Genomic DNA, 20,279 nt, shown 5'->3' with positions numbered 1-20,279 from the left:
TGTTATTACCGTGTTTCCCCATGTATAAGACTCTCCCATGTGTAAGATGCACCTTAATTTTGGGGCCCCGAATTTTTAAAAAATGTATTAAATGAAGTTATTGAACTCAAGTTTTATTCATCATAGAATTCATACAACTCCTATCCATTAGCTTGTCCTCATCTGTGTCTGAAGATGAATCACTATCTTCATATATTGCCTCATCCTCAGTTCCATCTATGGCATTTGAAATACCACACTTCTAAAATCACTGTATAAGACGCACCCAGTTTTTAGACCGCAAATTTTTTGGAAATAAAGTGCATCTTATACATGGGGAAATACAGTAAGTCTTTTTTCTTTTTTAAATCAAATGATTTTTTGAGACAATCAAAAATCTCAAAAGAACTTGGAAAGATGATACAAAGAATGGTGTGCTAATAAATGTGTGGTAATTGGCTCTCCAGAGCAGAACAGGCCTGACTTCTACCATCTGCAAATCTCTGTGGTTTAAACACTCCCACCCACCACATCCCGTCTCAACCTACCAACCTACCAACGTAATGTTACTGAACGCGGAGTTGGGAAGATGTAAGCATAATGGGCTCCAGCCCACCGCCGACAAAGAGCTGTTTTCCTGAGTCATCTGAGAATGAGTTGCACTCTGACACACCATCTCACACATACTATCTATATGTGTGTTTCCCACAAACACAGACAGTCCTCCGAGATGGCCACATGAAAACAATTAAATAAACAGGCAATCAACACCGTCTAATCCAGAGACCCCGTGCAAGTTTCACCAATCGTCCCAACAATGTCCTTGGTAGCAGAACGGTCCAGGTCAGAAGGACATGCTGCTTCTAGTTCTCAAGCCTCCTTAGACCCCTGAAATCTGTAACAGTTCATCGGCTGTACCTTGTCTTTCATGACTGTGACATTCTTGAAGATTACAGACCAGTTACTTTATAAAATATCCCTTGTTCTGGGTTTTACTGTTTCCTCATGATTCTATGTAGGTTTAGCCTCATTGGCGGGAATACCTAGAGAAGCAGTGCTGAGTTCTCACAGCGTCCTAGTTACAGGGTCCTCGAATGGGAAAAGGTATGGAATTAAATAAATGATAGACAGAGAATTAAAGATATATACATAAAGATGGGTTCGGGAGGACCACACGGCGAGCAGTCTCTACTGCTCCTAAGCCGATGCAATGGCGGCCCCCAGAAGCACATCCATCTTTATTCAGGGAAAAATCGTGGTCCATTAGCAATGCAATTGTTTCCAAGACAACTCAAAGACAACCCTCACCATACCATTTAGATCTAACTTTACACCAATAAGAAACTAGCCTCCAGGCTCTTCCGGAGAACATGGGTGGGATAAGCAATAATCAGGTATAGCTCTTTGTTAACAGGGCAGGTGAGATGGGTGGTTAGGCCCAGCACCTGTCCCCTGGATATAAAAACACCCTGTTTATATTTCGGTCCCCAACATCCTACCATTTGGAGTTTTATTTAGCTCTATCCCAGGGGTCCCCAAACTATGGCCCGCAGGCTGCATGCGGCCCCCTGAGGCCATTTATCTGGCCCTGCCACACTTCCGGAAGGGGCACCTCTTTCATTGGTGGTCAGTGAGAAGAGCACAGGATGCGGATGCTGTGCTCCTGGAGTACTGTATGTGGTGGTGCCGCAAAGCCTGGTGTCGCTCACGTACAGTACTACTTCCAGTGACGCAGGATGCATGCGTCACAGCTCCGGAAGCGCATCATATCACTTGTTACGGCTAGCAGTGACAAATATGGAACCAGACATTGACCATCTCATTAGCCAAAAGCAGGCCCATAGTTCCCATTGAAATACTGGTCAGTTTGTTGATTTAAACTTACTTGTTCTTTATTTTAAATATTGTATTTGTTCCCGTTTTGTTTTTTTACTTTAAAATAAGATATGTGCAGTGTGCATAGGGATTTGTTCCTAGTTTTTTTTATAGTCCGGCCCTCCAACAGTCTGAGGGACAGTGAACTGGCCCCCTGTGTAAAAAGTTTGGGGACCCGTGCTCTATCCCATTCTTGATGATGTTTTTCTTTGTTGTTGTTGTTTTTTGTTTGTTTGTTTTTTGTATTTTTCTGAAGCTGGAAATGGGGAGAGACAGTCAGACAGACTCCCGCATGCGCCCGACCAGGATCCACCCGGCACGCCCACCAGGGGCGACGCTCTGCCCACCAGGGGGCAATGCTCTGCCCCTCCGGGGCGTCGCTCTGCCGCGACCAGAGCCACTTTAGCGCCTGGGGCAGAGGCCAAGGAGCCATCCCCAGTGCCCGGGCCATCTCTGCTCCAATGGAGCCTTGGCTGCGGGAGGGGAAGAGAGAGACAGAGAGGAAGGAGGGGGAGGGGGTGGAGAAGCAAATGGGCGCTTCTCCTATGTGCCCTGGCCGGGAATCGAACCTGGGTCCCCCACACGCCAGGCCGGCGCTCTACCACTGAGCCAACCGGCCAGGGCTATTGTTTTTTTTTTTAAGTGAGAGGCGGGAAGGCAGAGACAGACTCCTGTATGCACTCAGATTGGGATCCACCCAGCAAGCCCCCTACTGGGGGATGCTCTGCCCATCTGGAGCCATTGCTCTGTTGCTCAGCAACTGAGCTATTTTAGCACCTGAAGCAAGGCCATGGAGCCATCCTCAGTGCCTGGAGCCAACTTGCTCAAACTATTTGAGTCATAACTATGGGAGGTAAAGAGAGAGAATGAGAGAGAAGGGGGTGAGGGAAAGAAGCAGATGGTTGCTTCTTCTGTGTGCCCTGACCAGGAATTGAAGTCGAGACTTCCGCACACTGAGCTGGCACTCTATTGTTGAGCCAACCAGCCAGCGCCAACGATGTTCATTTTTTATCTCTTCATTAGGGTGGTGTCTGCCAGGTTTTTCCAGTAGAAAGTTATTCTTTTTCCTTTTGCAATTAGTATTGTGTGAGAAGTAAATATCCTATTTATGACATTTTTACTTATTCTATTCTTGATTTATAGCTACGGTATATGAATTCATGGTTTTCAATTTTATTTAATGAATTTGAATCAATTATTATCATTACTTGTTTTGATACTAAATTGTCCCTGGTTTGGACAGTGTTCTTTGAGTACTTCCTTACTTTCTAGCACAACGTGATGTTCCCAACTTGCCTTGTACGGTCTCCACTCCAACCTTGGAATCAGCCATTCCTTCGAGGTGTCCTGCTTCCTTGGACTCCTTAGTGGAGTCTTCAGCAGAGAATGGTATTTAGAAGCCAAGATCTGGGTTGGCTAGTTGTGTTCATAGCATGAGGATGTCACTTTCAGTGGACAAGGATAAGGAATGTACACACACACAGACACACACATACTCAAATCTGTATTTATCTATAGATCTGTCTATATCAAAAGCCATGAGTTCACACCTGGCCTCAAATTCCAACTCAAAACCTCAGAGTTTATTTTGGTTTTCTCCCTTTCCAAACTTGCATCTTCCTTGTCCAACAGTGAAAAATTAGGTCTTATTTTTTAATTGAGCTGTAATTCACATGCCATAAAATTCACCAGTTCAATAGGCAATTCATTATTTTTTAGGATATTCACGAGATTGTGCAACCATCACCATTATCTTATTCCAGAATATTTTCATCTCTCCAAAAGACACCCCAAACCCATTAGCAGTCACTCCCCCAGTCCCGCCTCCCTCTATCTCCTGTCAATCACTAGTCTGCTTTCTGACTCGATACATTTGCTTACTTTGGATATTATAAATGGGATCAAAACAATATGTGATCTTTCCTGTTTGACTTTTATAATTTAGCACCCTGTTTTCAAAGTTCATCCAAGATGCAGCCTGAACTGTTATTTTATTCATTTTTAGAGCTGAATAATAAGCCACAATGAATGCACCACATTCTATCTATCTATCTGTTCATCAGTTCATGGGCATCTGCATTGTTTCACTTTTTGGCTATTATAAATAATACTGCCATTAGCATTCATTTACAGGTTTTTATGTGAACATGTTTTCAATTCTCTTGAGTATACACTTAAGAGTATAATTGCTCTCATGTGGGGATTGTATGTTTTACTTTTTGAAGAACTGTCAAAGCGATTTCCAGAGTGTCTGCATAATTTTACTTTCCCACCAGCAGCATATGAGGGTTTCAATTTCTCCACATCTTCCAGAAACAAAGATGCCTGCCCTCTGGGAAGGCCACCGGTGAGACGGGGTTTTGTGGTGGTTGGAGGAGGGGAACAGGGGTTTAGTTTGCACACAGTGAGTTTAGAATGTCAACCAGACAGTCAAGTGGGGCAGGGAATAGACAGTAAACATGATATATACACAAACTATATATTATAGTATATGCTAAAAGGTGGTAACTATGCTGTTCAGGGTGGGGGACCAGAGCAGAGTAAGTGGAGTGGGAAGTAGTGGTGGAGGAGAGGTTTGTTGTAATAAACCAATAGTCAGGACAGGACAGGCTTCATGACATTTCAACAAAGACTTAAAGGGCAAGCAGATAGCTAAGGGAAGAGAATTCCAGGCAGGGGAAACAGCTGGAACAAAGGCCCTGAGTCTGAATTGGAAGACAGTGTGCTAAAGTTTGGTGAGAAGAAAGAGAGCAGTCCAAGGTCAGAGAGATAACAGCACCAGCTCATGGAGAGCCTTCTAGGACATTGTAAGGACTTTGGCTATTTTTTTTTTTTCAAAATGATCTGAGAGTCACTGCAGAGTTTTAAGTAAAGAAATGTAAATTTTGCTGCAAAAGAAAAAAATATAAACGAGTATTATATATTTAATAATATGTATATTAAAATATTTAGAGTGAACTGTACTGATAACTGCAATTTACTTTAAAATGCATAAAAAATTAGATTGATGGATGAATAGAGCAATGGATAGACGATTAGGTATGTGAGAAAGCAAGTACCGTAGTGTTTTGATGGTAGAATCTAGCTGATGGGCATACAGGTGTTTCCCATAAACTCCTTCCAACTGTACAGTATTTTTAAATTTACTTTTGATAATACAGTGTGGGGAGGGAAGAGACTAAGAAGAAGGAAACTAAGGACAGAAACTATAGATGACTCTTTCAAGGAATTTTGTTCAAGGAAGACTAAACAAATAAGATGGCAGCTTGCTGAGGAAGTAAATTTAAGATGTTTTGGTTTTTTTAAGATACAAAAAACAATAGATGTTTGGTTTTATGCTACTGAGAATGACCCAGAAGAGAACAAAAGAAGTGATATTGTAGGAAAGAGAGGAGAGAATTGCTTGTGCAATGTCCTTGTGTTGGGCAGATAAAATATATTTTGGTCACTTTGTTAAAGATGGCGCTGCCCACGTGGAAGCCTGTCACCCTGGTGATAATATTAGTTGCCCTTCTTGCTTGGGACAGGCATGATTATATTAATGTGTGTTGGGGGAGGGCTTTCACACCAAAAGGTTTTAAAAGAAAGAGATCACGTTGTTCCGGAGAAGAGTGATTATGTTCTAGGAGGAGCCCATGCTGGAGGAGAGCAGAGAAAGGCCACGTGGAGGAGAGGAGAAGCAGCTAAGATGGCGGAATGCTGAAGGAGAAGCCCGTTTGTGCAGAGTTTGTGCAGAGAGAAGGAGATGGGGAACAGAGGTGAATAAGGCTGGTGAGGTAGATACCTTTGATCCAAGGAAAACTCGGATAAGTCAGTGGCTTTGGGAGCCCTGAATGGAAAAGGAAGTGTTTTCCCACTGGGTGTATTTCTTGCCCCCTAGGTGCAAGCTAGTATTAAAGATAATGCCCCACCAGTTCTTGGCTCCGTTGTTTCATTGCCGTCTGTCCGAATCCAATGCGAACCTGCATGGGCCAGGCGGCTGTGATGGTGGCCGTGGCTACTGGCTTTACACCATGACCAGACCCAAGGGGATGGATGTGGTTTACAATGGAGGGATTAGCTTGAGCTGGAAGCACAGAAATTCACATATGGAAGAGAAGGTGGAGGCTGATGGCTGGCAGTGGGAAGCTACGGAGGGGGGGATTAGGGAAGTTCTCTTTGATTGTTTTAATGCCTCAATAACTGGGCAGCAAGGTCAACAGTTGAAAGTAAGGATGGGGAGGAGGTGAGGCTTTGAGGAGAGAACAGAAGGGATGAACTAGCCATCCTGGAGAGGAGAGAATGAATAGACTAAGCACAAATCAGCTCCTTGCCTGGCAGCATTAAAGCCCCATTGAAGATCATGGTCAACAAGGTTGTGTGTTTTTCTCCAGCCTTGTTCAGCTTTACTGACACAGGCAGAGAACAGGTACAGAATTTAATTTTATCAAGGAGTCAAGTGATTGGAATAATTGACCACGGAACTGTAATTGCGGAAGGAGATGGGTGAAGACATTGAGGGGCAAAAGGCCATGGAAAGCGGGGGGTGGGGGTGGGGGGTGGATTTCCAGTGTTCAGAAATTGTTAGTGTTTGAATACAAAGAAGCATGAGCTAGAAAGACAGGAGCGGTAGGTAGAGATCTGGATGTATGAACTTGATATTGTGGCTTATTGGTAAAAACAAAACATGGTGAAAGGAATGAGAGGTGGAGGTTGGGTGGAGGTCAAGATCACGGGAAGAGGCATGGTCAAGGAACTGAGGCCTGTGGCTCAGAAGGAACATACAGACACATGTTGCAATTGTCACAAATTCAGACTGGAGTCAGAGGAAAATGCAACAGTGAGCCAGGAGCCCAAATCACTGGGAAATGGGGAGAAATTATCTAGAAGTTGGCAGAAAACAATGTAGTGAAGGGAAGTACAATGTAGAATCCAATGATATGAGATTCATTAAATTAAGGGGTTTTAGGACAAGGGGAGAGAGAAGGGTGTGTACAGCAAGGACGCCTGCCCCACCTCCAGGCCCAGCAATATCTCTTAGGTGTGTTAGGGGGGGGAATAAATGACTAATCCATGAAAACATCCAACAAAGTGCTAACTCTTGTGAGGGCCACGTGGTCAAGGCTTGCCTAAAGCCAGACCACCTCCAGACTTCTCAGTAACACGAGCCAAGAAATGCCCTTTATTTGTGAGCTATGCAAGCTTGGGTTGAGTTGTCTGACTCTCACGACCCAGAGATTCCTGGCACAGGAAATCAAAATCTCTTTTGACCTCCATCAGGCAGATGAGGAAACTAGGAATCAGAGATATTAAGGCGGTTGCTCCAAGACGCACAGCTAAGATTTGAACACAGGTCTGTCAGACCAGCCAGTCTGCTCAAACACAGCCTTCCCACCACCGATTCAAAGCCCAAGAGCCCAGGATCCCCCATTTTCTTCTAGTCCAGTGTCTAACTCCCAGAGGGGCTCTGCAGAGTCCAGAGCTGGACGTTGTGAGAAGAGGGGCTGGTTTGACAGCCTCCTGACCATTGCCTAACCAGCCTGCAGAGTAGTTTAATGGGTCACAGGCCGTGCTTGGGAGGATTAATTTCCACATGGTCCAGTGGTCCAGATCCCAGGGCAGTGCTCCTGGAATGTGGTGCTCAGTGGCCTGTGGAGAGGTGTTCTGAGGTAGGCACACGTTGTCTCCAAGCCTCTAATGCCCGGAACAGCATGCGTCAGAGGAGACAAGGGTCCATGGGTTTACTCGAGAGAGAGGGAGGCCAGGCTACCTGCCCACACTCTCCACCCCATCTCTGCCTCCTGTCCTTGATTTGCCAATTTTCCCTTTATTATTTTTTCTTCATTTCTCTTCTCCTTTTTTAATGTACATTTCTTTTTCCTACAACTGTTTTAGAATAATTTACAGAAAATATATACAAGGATTAGGTAAACCATAAACTAGAATAGAAAGTGTAGGCTAAGAGGATGGGATGGACTACAGCACCACATGCCAAGTGTGATATTTCACAGTTGCTGACAATGAGCTTCCCGGTGGCCAGAGCAAAAATGGGCAACAGAGTCAATTACATAGTTTCATAAACCTATTTCTTAGAGTATCCTGTGAAGAAAGCCAACAAAATAGCCCCCAAATACAGCTCTTGAGAGCCCCTAGAAAGAAGAGCTTGATTCAACCGCATTTCCCTATCTCTCAAAACCCCAGAGTTATGATATGCAGCATCAATAACTGTGCCAAAGAAAAAGGGTTTCACAGGCAGATAAGGTTGAGATAAAATCAGAATTGACAAAATCAAGCTGGTTTTCTAACTTCAGGATTTCCAAGAGGTATTAATAGTCTAAAGTCCATGTGACTCTCCAAGTTTGATGGACCCCTCCTCTCCATCCACCCCCAGTTTTTTTTCAGGAGTGTCTTTTATTTTTTGTTTTTTGGTTTTGTTGTTGTTGTTGTTTTTATAAATAATTATTTACTTTTTTAGATTTTATTTATTCATTTTTATTAGAGAGAGAGGGGAGAGAGAGGGGGGGAGAGATAGAGAGAGAAAAGGGGGAGGAGCAGGAAGCATCAACTCCCATATGTGCCTTGACCAGGCAAGCCCAAGGTTTTGAACCGGCGACCTCAGCATCCCAGGTTGCCGCTTTATCCACTGCGCCACCACAGGTCAGGCAGGAGTGTCTTTTAGAAGCTCACAGAAAGATAGAGACCATGTTTGAGATGCGTGGATCAGTTTGAGAAACGCTGATCTAAAGCAGCAATTTTCAACTTTTTTTTTATCTCACGGCACGCATAAAATTCTGTGGCACACCGAAAAATGTATTCTATTTTTTGCCAATCAGACCAAAAAAGAAAAAAATAGGTATAATCTTGATTCATTCACACCAGATGGCTACTGTTATGTTGGCTGTTGTCACTGTTTTTATTTTCCAATCTTAGGGAAAAGAGGTCAGTGCCCCTGACTATGTAGTCAGGTATTGCATATTTCAAAAATTCTTGCCGCACATTGGTTGAAAATCACTGATCTAGAGGAAGGACTAAGCTGAACTCCTCCAAATAAAAGTTCTTTCAGCCAGGTGTTTGGCAGAGTTTTCTATCTGATGGTTTAAGGCCTGCCACGGCCTAAACTTCAGGCCTTCTGATACTCTCGTGATAAAATAAGAATGCCTGTTCCTCAAACTCCTCTTTCCCAGGACTCATACATGCGTAGTCCAAGCAACTAGAAGACGTGGGAAAGAGGTCACAGAAGATGAAGGCAAGACCCTCTCACAACCGCTGAGCTGTTCCATCTCTATCAAGTGAGGTCCAGGTGTGTTCCCCTAAGGACCTGGGCCAGGTGTGTTCCCCTGAGGGCCTGGTCCAGGTGTGTTCCCCTAAGGACCTGGGCCAGGTGTGTTCCCCTGAGGGCCTGGGCCAGGTGTGTTCCCCTAAGGACCTGGGCCAGGTGTGTTCCCCTAAGGACCTGGTCCAGGTGTGTTCCCCTAAGGACCTGGGCCAGGTGTGTTCCCCTGAGGGCCTGGTCCAGGTGTGTTCCCCTAAGGCCCTGGGCCAGGTGCAAAGGTGGGGTTCCCATTGCCCACTGGCTTGGCTGTATGGAATTGAAAAAGCAGTTAAGAGAATGGATTCTCAAAGACATACCAGATGTGTCCCAGAAGATGGGCAGAAGTAGGTCAAGGATGACTTCCAAGTCGAAGTCTGAACTAGGGCTGGCCAAGGAGACAGGAGCTGGGAGGGACAGAAAAGTCAGTTTAGAGGCGGCCGTGGGAAATGGGTCTATTCTAGAACCTACAATAGAATCATTCTGAATTCAAAAATGCAGATTTAGGGGTTCCTTATCTGGTTTCTGTAATCTCGGGAACAGAGGTACTTTGATAATTCTGAGTTGGGCAAAAGTGGTTTTATCTATAGTTCACCATCAATAGTTCCCAAACCTCATGCCTCAAATCAGGTTCAGAAAACAACTCAGTGTATATCTAAGTTTGAGGCCTGAGCCACCAGATGCTCTGAGCCAGAGAGGCAGATAGAGAAGGTAATGTGCAGAGAGCAACTTTTTGAAAGGGCAAGCTATGAAAAGCACACATCCGAGGTTGCTCATCACAGGACTGTGAGAAGTGGTGGAAAGTGAAAAGAAAACTTCAGTGTTCCACTTTTGAGAGTTGATTAGCTAAAATATGGTACATTTGTATGACAAAACCACCTTTACGAATGATTTGAAGTGCATTTATCATTATGCAATGGAGATATATGATAAGCTATTGAGTAAAACTATTACGTAAAAATACACATTACCAAAATATAAGCAGCAGGGCCCAATTTTAATGGAAGAAAACATTTTTGTGTAAGCATGCAAAGAAAGGAGTCTAAGGAAGCATATTGGAATGCAAACTTGTTCTCTGGGCTGTGAGGTTGCTGATTACTGATGTCTTTTTCTGCATGATCGTTAGGAATCCTTTTTTTCCCCCCCCTTTTTTTTTACAATAAGCACGGGTTTGTTTTGGTTGGGGTTTTTGGTTTGTTTTTTTTAACTTTATTTTATTTATTTATTTTTTTTTTACAGAGACAGAGTCAGAGTGAGGGATAGACAGACAGGAACGGAGAGATGAGAAGCATCAATCATTAGTTTTTTGTTGCGCATTGCGACACCTTAGTTGTTCATTGATTGCTTTCTCATATGTGCCTTGACCATGGGCCTTCAGCAGACCGAGTAACCCCTTGCTCAAGCCAGCGACCTTGGGTTCAAGCTGGTGAGCTTTTTGCTGAAGCCAGATGAGCCTGCGCTCAAACTGGCAACCTCGGGGTCTCGAACCTGGATCTTCCGCATCCCAGTCCGACACTCTATCTACTGCGCCATCGCCCGGTCAGGCGGTTGGGTTTTTTTTGTTGTTGTTGTTTTGGGGTTTGTTTTTTTTACATAATTAGTCTTAAAAAGCAGAAAAAAGAAAACAAAGTATAGTTCCCAATGTCCTGCAGTTTCTGTCTGAGGTGCTTGGTCTCTTGCATACTTGATCTTCATTGTCCCATTGTCACTTTGGTCCCAAGCCCTCTTCCTCTGTGTCCCCCAACACTTCATCCTCAGACACACAGCCACTTTGAGGGGGATGGAGGTGTAGCCAGCCGGGTTCTGAGGATCACAGAGGTCAGACTTCTGGAATGAAAGTGTGAGCTGACACCAGCCAGCCCGCGGGGGAAGACAGGATCACAGGGTGACGGGCGTTTGGCGAGGACACGGTTCTCTGCCACCACTGGAGTGTGGAGGCCAGGCCTGGAGCCGACAGTTCAACCTCATGACTGCTGCCCCCTCACTCCTTTCCCAGTGACCTGAGGTAGGGCCTAGTCTCAGATCAGAGCTGTCTGCGGGGCGTGGGGCTGCGGTTACCAGCACAGGTCCAGGTGGTCCATCTCAGGAGACCTGGGCTCCAGTTTCCCCACTTGTAGTTGGGTGTGAAATTCTAACCCTGCTTGAGGCTGTGCTTCTCAAACTTCTTATATAACCCCGGGGGGGATTTGAAGTCACAGGATGAAAGAAACTGCATTTCAAAGGGAAAGAAAAATTACTGAGAATTAATGAGTTCATAGCTGTTCAGCAATTAAAAAACAAGGATGTTTTATTTGGCGATTTGAAAGGACTCCGAGTTTTTGAATTCTAATGTGGCAGCAAGCACAAATCTAACACCGGCTAGAAGGAGGAATCGAAATGAATTTAACGTTGGAAGGCTCCAGAAACATTCTGTACTGCCCCCCACCCCCCCACACACCACTCCCACCCTCCCCACCCCCATTGACCTTCTTCAGGCTGCGGCTCTGGTTCCCTCCCACATTCACTGCTCTTTAAGAAGCACTGGATGAACGAGGTCACCGAAGTGTCTCAGCTCCGTGTCCCCCGCAAGGGATAAATTACATCGAGGTCCCTTACAAAGCAAGATGCACAAATGACTGAGCATCCCCTGAGCAGGGCTGGATGGAGGTGGGTGGTGACGTCATCTTCCATAACCGTCTACAATGTTATTGCTTTTGTTTTATCGAATTTTAAAACTGAGCCTCCAAGAAATGGAAGTGACTCACCTAAGGTCATCCAGCTGGTAAAGTGACAGGAACTAGATATTCAACTGTAAAGCCAGTGCAGATTCTAGTTAAGCAGAGGCACCTTTAAGTGTTTCCCAAGCCGAGATAGAAGAATGGAGTGCAACATGAAGTATCACGCTGTTACCAGCCATTATTTCTCAGGGAATGGAACTTTCTCAAAGAAACGTTCACACGCTACCTAACATGTTTCTGTAATTTTGGATGGTTATAATCTGTATTTTCTTGTGTTTTCCCAACAATTTCAAATGGCTATTCTTTAGACAATAACTCCAGTAACAGCCCTTGGTCTGATTTCAACCTCAGCCAGCAAGCTACCTTCCTGATTATTTGGCTTCCAAAGAGGGGGCGCCGGCCAAGCTGATGTCACTGTACTGTCCACCTGAATTTCTACTTCTCAATATAAATAAATGCAGCACAACAATTTTTTTTTAACTTCTCCTTCTATCCCCAACCCTTCCTAGGGTCTCGCAAATGGAGAGAAACATTATATAACGCACATCAAGGCAAAGAAAAGAAAAGTGTCTTTCAGCACAGGAGCGCACAGGCGTTAACTCACTCTTGGCCATGCGCAGGCTGGCTGGCTGGCTGCTGTTTGCCCCTGTGCTGAGCAGCTAGTAAAGTCTTCTTCATCTGCTGCTGTGTTACTGTTTCCCTTGTAAGAGACAGAAACACAACTCACAATGGCTTAAAAATAAAAATTAGGGTGGATTTTATAGGTTTATATAATTTACAAAGCCAAAGATAGAACTCTGGCTTCCAGCATACCTATATCCAGACATTCATTAGGCTTTTTTCTCACTCCTCTCTCTTACTCTTTCTCTTTCTCGCTCTCTCTCTCTCTCTTCTCTCTCATGTTGTTGTTGTTGTTGTTGTTGTTGTACTGACTTTACTCGTGGGCAGTTGGGTTTTTTTTGCACCCAGTGGTCCTGGCAGTTCCAGAGTTTCATGCTCTAGTTTGGAAACCAAGCAGTAAGAGAAACTTCCCAGCAGTTCCAACCAAAATCCCAGAATTTAATCTCATTGGCTTGGCTTAGATCACATGCCTATGTCTGAACCAATTGCTGCAGCCAGCAGGGCAGAGTCACTGATTGGTCCGCCCTGACTCACATCACTTTGCCCTTCTGCAGAACTGGGAACCACACAGAATGACAGCGGGGAGTAGCATTTGCCCAATGGGAACACAAATGGGAACACAGCCCAGTGTAAAAGGAGAAATGGATACTTGGCATGGGAACAAAACAGATGCCCAGTGCTCGAACTGAGGTCTCCATCAGCTCGATCTGGGGGAAAATGGAATGGAAAGAAATAACTGACTGTCAAGCTGAAGTTCTAAAGAGAAGAGATGTCACTGTGGAGGTGGAAGTAGGGAATTAGATTTCAGAGGCAGAGGGCCCAAGGGAGGGCAAAGCAAGAGGGCACTGCCTGCCACTTGGGGTGGGGGACAGAGCTGGATCAGAAGAGCTGGACTCTAGGTGGATCTCAGCAGGTGACCTGAGCAGCCAAGGAGGGTTCCTCTGGTCCTCCGGGGTTTAGTGTGGCCTTTGTGAGGCAATTGCTTGGGGAGTGGGTGGTGCCACCCCACCCACCTTCTGACGTTCAGGGCAAGGGAGAGGGATCGCATTTTCTTAACTGTCATGCTCCTTATATCTGTCAGCCCTGCACGAGTCCAGTTAGCTTGAGTCACCTTCCTGGAAGCTAATTGCCAACACACAAACTAATGAGACTAAGTTCCTAGACCCACGAGACTGGGAACCTGACCTTGGACGCTGGTAGGTTCCTGCCCGTGGAAGGCCCCTTGGCCAGCAGCCAGCAGGCCTGCCCTGACCCCAGGCTGCCTTTGCTTCCAGGCCCCCAGTGTCTTTTTAGGGCCCTGTACCAGGATTCCAGAGGACTTCAGATAGGACCCCTGGCACAGGGCTTCCTCCAAGTAGGTCCAGTATAAATGGCAGCTGTTCTTACTACTCGGGAGTGCAACATGCCCCGCACACAACTAATGGTACCTATAATTAAGCATGTGTAGGGCACAGCAGGGGTCTAGGGATGAGATGTTCAGGAATCGGTCACTGTAAATAGACTTTCAGCTGGGCCTCCCGCCTCCCACTCAGAATACTTCCTCATCTCTCTTTTTCATGGGCCACCTGCTTGCAAATGTGTTCAGAGCACAAATGAACCCTTCCCCCCGCCAATCCTGACACCCAAACATTTTTGTCTGAGACCATCTATGGCCGTGTTTCTTAAAGTGGAGTACCCTGGTCCACCTGTGTTAGAATGACAATATTTGTGCAGATTCTTACAGCCCATTCAGACCTGCTGGATCTGTCTCTGGGTTTGAGGGTTAGAGATCGGCATATTAAAAGGCTGGTGGTGGTGGTGGGAATGCTAATGCATCCCTAAGCTCACGAGCCATGGTCCTATGGGCACTTCTGTGGCCCCAACAGGAAAGTTCTGATTCACTCGTAGGCCCTGCCCATTTTGGCCCTTCTATCAGGTAATTCAAAGTCTCCAGGCCTGCTAGTTACTGATTAACCCCAGAAAAGAAGTAATAATAACTGACGGGCTATCACAGCCCCAGAGTCGAGCTGAGCAGCCCTGGGAGACTGGCGTCAGACAGCTGTTGTCACCAGCCACTAACAAGAAGAAAGAGGAGGTTTGATACGCCCACCTGCAGTCAGACTACATCTAGGTCCCAGCAGCACTTTGGCTATGCCCAGGCCCTGAGCTGCCACGTCCTACTGGATCCCATGCCTAGAATGGCTGGCACCGAGGCCCCACAGCAGCCAGCCCCGCACCAGCCCCTGCCAACCTCTGTAGGCGCCACCACCAACAGCCCCATGGGCCCCACCGGTGGTCATCATGGCTCTGCAGATCGTGACCTGGAGTGCCTGGTATGCCGGGAACCCTACAGCTGTGCCCGCCTCCCCAAGCTGCTGGGCTGCCAGCACTCCTTCTGTGCCATCTGCCTGAAGCTCCTGCTGTGCGTGCAGGACAGCACCTGGTCCATCACTTGCCCGCTGTGCCGCAAGGCCACTGCCGTCCCCGGGGGCCTCATCTGCAGCCTGCGTGACCAGGAGGCCGTGGTGGGGCGGCTAGCCCAGCCATGCCCAGAGGTTTGGCTCTGTCCTCAGGAGCTGGTGAATCCTGCCACCTTGACAGCAGGGCATTCCAGCATGGCAGGAGAGGATGAACAGGACATGGCAAATGCCAACCGCGTGGCAGCCCGGCGCCTGCTGGCGCACCTGCTCCTACTGGCCTTGCTTATCATCCTCATCCTCCCCTTCATCTACTCTGGTATCATCCAGTGGGCGCTCATCTTCATCGTTGCCCTGGCCCTGCTGATGTCCACCCTCTTCTGCTGTCACCCCAGCAGCCAGGGCAGCTGCTGGCCCTCCCCCAGGACTCTCTTCTGTGGAGAGCAGAAACACAGCGAGATCTCTTCGGTTGCCTGAGTGTGCCCTGGCCAGATGCCTACAGCACCCTCTGCCTTGGCAGGCCTGTTGTTCCCACGGTGAACAGGGTAAGGGGCTATGAAGTCAGACTGATTCCCGCGGGAGCGGAAATGCCAGCCAGACTTGCCAGCTAAAGCCAGAAGGGCTGTCTCGGGTCCAGAACTATGTGCTTGGATGATAGACTTATGCCTGCCCCGGTTAGGGCACAGCTAAACTGCATGGAGTGGGGAGGAGGCACAGATGACTTGAACACTACAAGGAGGGGCTCCTGTCCCTTTTATTCTAATGTTCCGAGTTATTCTTTCTATACCTTGATGAAAGTATTGCGAAATTAACGTTATTGAACAAATAGAACCAGAAGTCCTTATTTATTTATTTATTTATTTATTTATGTGTTCCTTTTGCCACGTAAGTGGCTGGTTTTATTTGATTCCCACGGTGAACAGGATAAGGGGCTATGAAGTCAGACTGATTCCCGCGGGAGTGGAAATGCCAGCCGGACTTGCCAGCTAAAGCCAGAAAGGCTGTCTTGGGTCGAGAACTATGTGCTTGGATGGTAGACTTATGCCTGCCCCGGTTAGGGCACAGCTAAACTGCACAGGGTGGGGAGGAGGCACTGGGCTTTTGTGTTGGGGTAGTTTGTTCATATTTCTGGCTGCTACACGTTTTCCCTCCTGGAAAGTCTAACCCCACAGGAAGTCCTCCTGTGCTTCTCACCAAAGCTGCCCATCTTGTGCCCACTCCTCCTCACCCAAAGGTCCTGGCACTTTTGGTCTTCCATTGAGTCATGCTGTCCTCCTCCCCTGACAAGAATGGAGGAGGAACTTATGAGGAGAAGTGGTACTTCTGATGCTGCCGGGGAGCCCTCACATTTAGTTGGCAGAGCTGGGGGGGGGGGGGTTTGCAAGTGGGTCTGGGAACTGCCCCCAGCATCCCCACCAGGGTGTCCCCACTCCGAGTCATCAGGCCCTGACTTAACAGGGAACCTCGGAGTTCCAAAGGCTTCCCCTCCATGCGGGCCAGCTGCCCACCTGACGTGCAGTCCCACACTCCAAAACCAAACACGATGGTGGCTGCTTTCTCTATTAGGTCATCTCACTTCCACTTGAGCTATTGTCATGAAGATAAGAGGCCTTGTGAATGCAGCGGCCCTCTCCTATGACCCCCCATTTCCTGCCCCCTCTCCTATAACCCCCCATTTCCTGCCTCGCCCCCAGAGTCACAGCCACCAAGTCTCTCGGGTCTTTCTTCAGCCATTTCTGCTCCGTAACTAGAGGAGGCTTCTGCTGGAGGGAATGACCCTGTATGGTCACCCAGGTGACCTCAGCCCCTCAGCCAGGGGTCCCGTAGGGCGCAGGGGAGTGGAGGGTGACAGATCACACATTATTTTCTTCCAAAGGTCATCGTTGGAAAGCAGACATGAAACGAGGCGCTCACTGAGCACAATCCATTGTCCTGTCCTGCCTTCTGCTTTTCTTCCTGCAGATTCGGTATGGTCACAAAGCTGACCCACGGGAGCACAGGGGGTTGACCCCGTGTTGTTGAACGAGGTCTTGCCTCTCAGGGCTTCACTGTCCCTGAAATAAGCTAGTAGAACTGGAATATTCCTAACACCCCTGCAGCCCAGGAGCTGAGGGCCCTGCTGGGCCCCCGAACAATGGACACGCATGGATCACATTCCCTGTGGCCTCACACAAAAGAAAGTCGAAGTATAAGTATGGGTGAAATTAGCTGTTCTTGAAATATTTTTCTTATAAGGTGCGTGCAGGGTGTCACTGTCACACCCATGCTACTGGCCTTATTGACTGCTGGTGCTGAGAGTGTGTGAGCGTATGTGGGTACATGTGGCCCACACCGTCAAGCCAAGGCCAACGGGCCTGAAGAACACTCTGTCTCCCCAGGATGCGTAAATGACCAGAATTGTTTGGCATCTCCTGAGCTGGCCTTGGGCATGTGTTTTGGGATGGGTGCCAGAACGTTCTCTCCCCACTCACCACCACTCCCATTCCACCTAGTTCTTGGACCCTCCAGCAACAAGAGAACCTTCACCAAGATTTTGGTTGTTAATGACAACACCATTTCTACAATCAAAATGATGTACATGTTAATTGAGTGTCTGCTATGTGCCAAGCCCTGCAAAACTGCTTTATATGCATTATCTGGCTGAATTTTCATAATAGCTTATGTAATAGAGATCATTTGACAACAAGGAGACTGAGGATCAGAGGGGTAAATTCATCAGCCTTACATTGCACAGCTGGCCACTTTTAGAGCTCCCTGGCAAAGGGTTATTCCTGCCCCATCATGCTGTATCTTTTGCATGCAGTTCCAAAACAACCAGGAAGCTAGTCGCCACGTGCAGGCTTGCAAGGAAAAATAGAAAACTAAGCTCCAAATTGAGAGGAGACTCCAAATTTCAGTGGTCAGGTACTCAGAGAGACCAGAGAATTCCAGAATCTGTTGTCTATGCTAAAGAGAAAGAAAAGAGAGTGATAAAAATGAGATGGCTTTCTCCTGACCAGGTAGTGGTGCAGTGGATGGAGTGTCAACCTGGGATGCTGAGGATCCAGGTTCAAAACCCTGAGGTCGCTGGTTTGAGCTTGAGCTCATCGGGCTCACCAGCTTGAGTGCAGGGTCACTGGCTTGAGCATAGGATAGTTGACATGACCTCATGGTCGCTTGCTTGAGCCCAAAGTCACTGGCTCAAGCAAGGGATCACTGGCTCAGCTGGAGCCCCCCGTTCAAGGCACATACGAGAAGCAATCAATGAACAACTAAAGTGTAGCAATTATGAATTGATGCTTCTCATCCCTCTCCCTTCCTGACTATTTGTCCCTATCTGTCCCTCTCTCTAGCTTGCTAAAATAAAAGAAAAAAAGGCCCTGGCCGGTTGGCTCAGTGGTAGAGCGTCGGCCTGGCGTGCGGGGGACCCGGGTTCAATTCCCGGCCAGGGCACATAGGAGAAGCGCCCATTTGCTTCTCCACCCCTCCCCCTCCTTCCTCTCTGTCTCTCTCTTCCCTCCTGCAGCCAAGGCTCCATTGGAGCAAAGATGGCCCGGGCTGGGGATGGCTCCTTGGCCTCTGCCCCAGGCGCTAGAGTGGCTCTGGTCGCGGCAGAGCGACACCCCGGAGGCGCAGAGCTTCGCCCCTGGTGGGCGTGCCGGGTGGATCCCGGTCGGGCGCATGCGGGAGTCTGTCTGACTGTCTCTCCCCGTTTCCAGCTTCAGAAAAAAAAAATACAAAAAAAAAAAAAAGATGCAGAGGGTGGTGGGTGCCTACCTGTACCATTGCCCGTTGCCATGTCCTCATCTCACCTTGTTTGTTGTTGGGACCTCTCTGCAGATGACTGGAGGAAATTGTTCAGCTGTGCTAGAGCAGTTAATTCTCTGTCTGTGGCGAAGGAAAGCCTTCCTGGGAATGAAAGACGGTCCCGCAACTTCTTGGAACAGCATAGAACACATTCAAAGAGAAGTCAGATCCTGGCTCTTGAAACTGCCTGGAGCTATTCTTATGAACTTTGTAGTCTTGTTAGAAGATCTTGAGGTCACTTTTTTTTAAACAGAGAAATATTTCCTGGGTCAGTAGAGAACTCTGAACAATTCACAACACCATGAAATCTAGGATCCAACCATGCATTTATTTATTCAACAAATAAATATTGATTGAGCATCTGTTCTGTTCCAAGTAGTGAGCAGGGTATTTAATTTTATTTGGTAAGAAACCTTGATAAGGAAGGAAAAGTAATATATGCAAAGTGCCTGTTATGGGTTGAACTACGTCCCCCTCCCCAGAAGAAGGTAGGAGGAAGCCCCAACCCCACTACTTTAGAATGTGATCTCATTTGGAAATAAGGTTTTTATAGAGATAATCAAGTTAAAATGAGGTCACTAAAGTGAGCCCTAAAACAACATGGCTGGTGTCCTTATAAAAAGGGGGAATTTGGACCCAGAGACAGACACACATGAAGGGAAGACAGTACAAAGTCACACAGGGAGAACATCATGATGACAAAAGTGGAGCCCAGGGTGATGCGGCAGAAGCCAAGGAAAGCCAGTGGCCAGCGTGCCACCAGAAGCTAGGAGAGAGTCATGACATAGATTCTCCTACAGAGTTCTCAGCAGGAACCAACCCTGCCGACACCTTGACCTTGGACTTCCAGCCTCCAGAACTGCGTGAGCCAATACATTCCGGTTGTTTAAGAAACAAGGTGTTGTGGCGCCTGGTGTGGCAGCCCTAGGAAACTAGTGCAGTATTCTCCTGTGTCTATGCTCACAACATGCCCCTTCGCTGAGCTACTTCAAATTCATCTAAGTAACACGCCCAGAGTCTTATAGCACGTAAGTGGCAATGTAGGGCTCAAGATCAAGTCTGATGAACTCCCAAGATTAGATCTTCTCCCATTTTGTGGATCGGAAAGCAATGTTCAGAGAATCCCTGACATCCACCCCCCAAAAAAGCACCTAATATATCAGAGATGGAGTTGAAATCAGAATCTATGGTTCCTAAATTATCCTTAATTTTTGCAACAACCATATGAGAATTACTGAATTATTGCCCCTATTTCACAAATTGAAGAGTTAAAACCCAGCATGCTAAGGCACTCACTTGACCAAGGGTGCAAACAAGTGAGTGAGGTACTAGAATCTGAACTGACTGACACCAAAGCTATGTCTGCACTTCCCACTGGCCCACACTGCTCTGTCCGCAGCCCGTCTGCATAGCAAAGCAGGCAAGCATGTCTCTCAGGATGCTTGAATACCCACCACAAGATCTTCAAAGAGGACAAAACTAGAGTGAACATTTGTCTTCACTTCTTTCCTTTGACTGTGTTATATTTTCAGCTGCACCCCTCCGGTTGGCCCCTCCATCTCCCTTTCTAAGAAAGGGAGACTTCCACCAGCAACCACTACACCAGCTGGGGTTCTT

At 47.1% G+C, this 20,279-nt stretch overlaps 2 protein-coding genes across 2 annotated transcripts in view; one reads left to right on the top strand and one right to left on the bottom strand.

Annotated features, from left to right (window-relative positions):
* PLA2G5 (phospholipase A2 group V) overlaps positions 1 to 20,279 on the bottom strand; it is a 315,873-nt gene that overhangs the window by 147,896 nt on the left and 147,698 nt on the right. The window lies entirely within an intron of this gene.
* On the top strand, positions 14,491 to 15,724 carry RNF186 (ring finger protein 186). Its single transcript, XM_066372039.1, has one exon. It carries the CDS (start codon positions 14,649 to 14,651, stop codon positions 15,351 to 15,353), a length of 705 nt encoding a protein of 234 aa, XP_066228136.1. The 5' UTR covers positions 14,491 to 14,648; the 3' UTR covers positions 15,354 to 15,724.

Source organism: Saccopteryx leptura, chromosome 3, assembly GCF_036850995.1.
Source record: "Saccopteryx leptura isolate mSacLep1 chromosome 3, mSacLep1_pri_phased_curated, whole genome shotgun sequence".
Lineage (NCBI taxonomy): Eukaryota > Metazoa > Chordata > Mammalia > Chiroptera > Emballonuridae > Saccopteryx > Saccopteryx leptura.
Note: the sequence above shows the minus strand (reverse complement) of the source record. Positions and strands in the feature narration are given on the sequence as shown.

Bases quoted from the DNA above. Each gene is read 5' to 3' on its own strand.
- RNF186 (XM_066372039.1), top strand. From the start codon at position 14,649: ATGCCTAGAATGGCTGGCACCGAGGCCCCACAGCAGCCAGCCCCGCAC.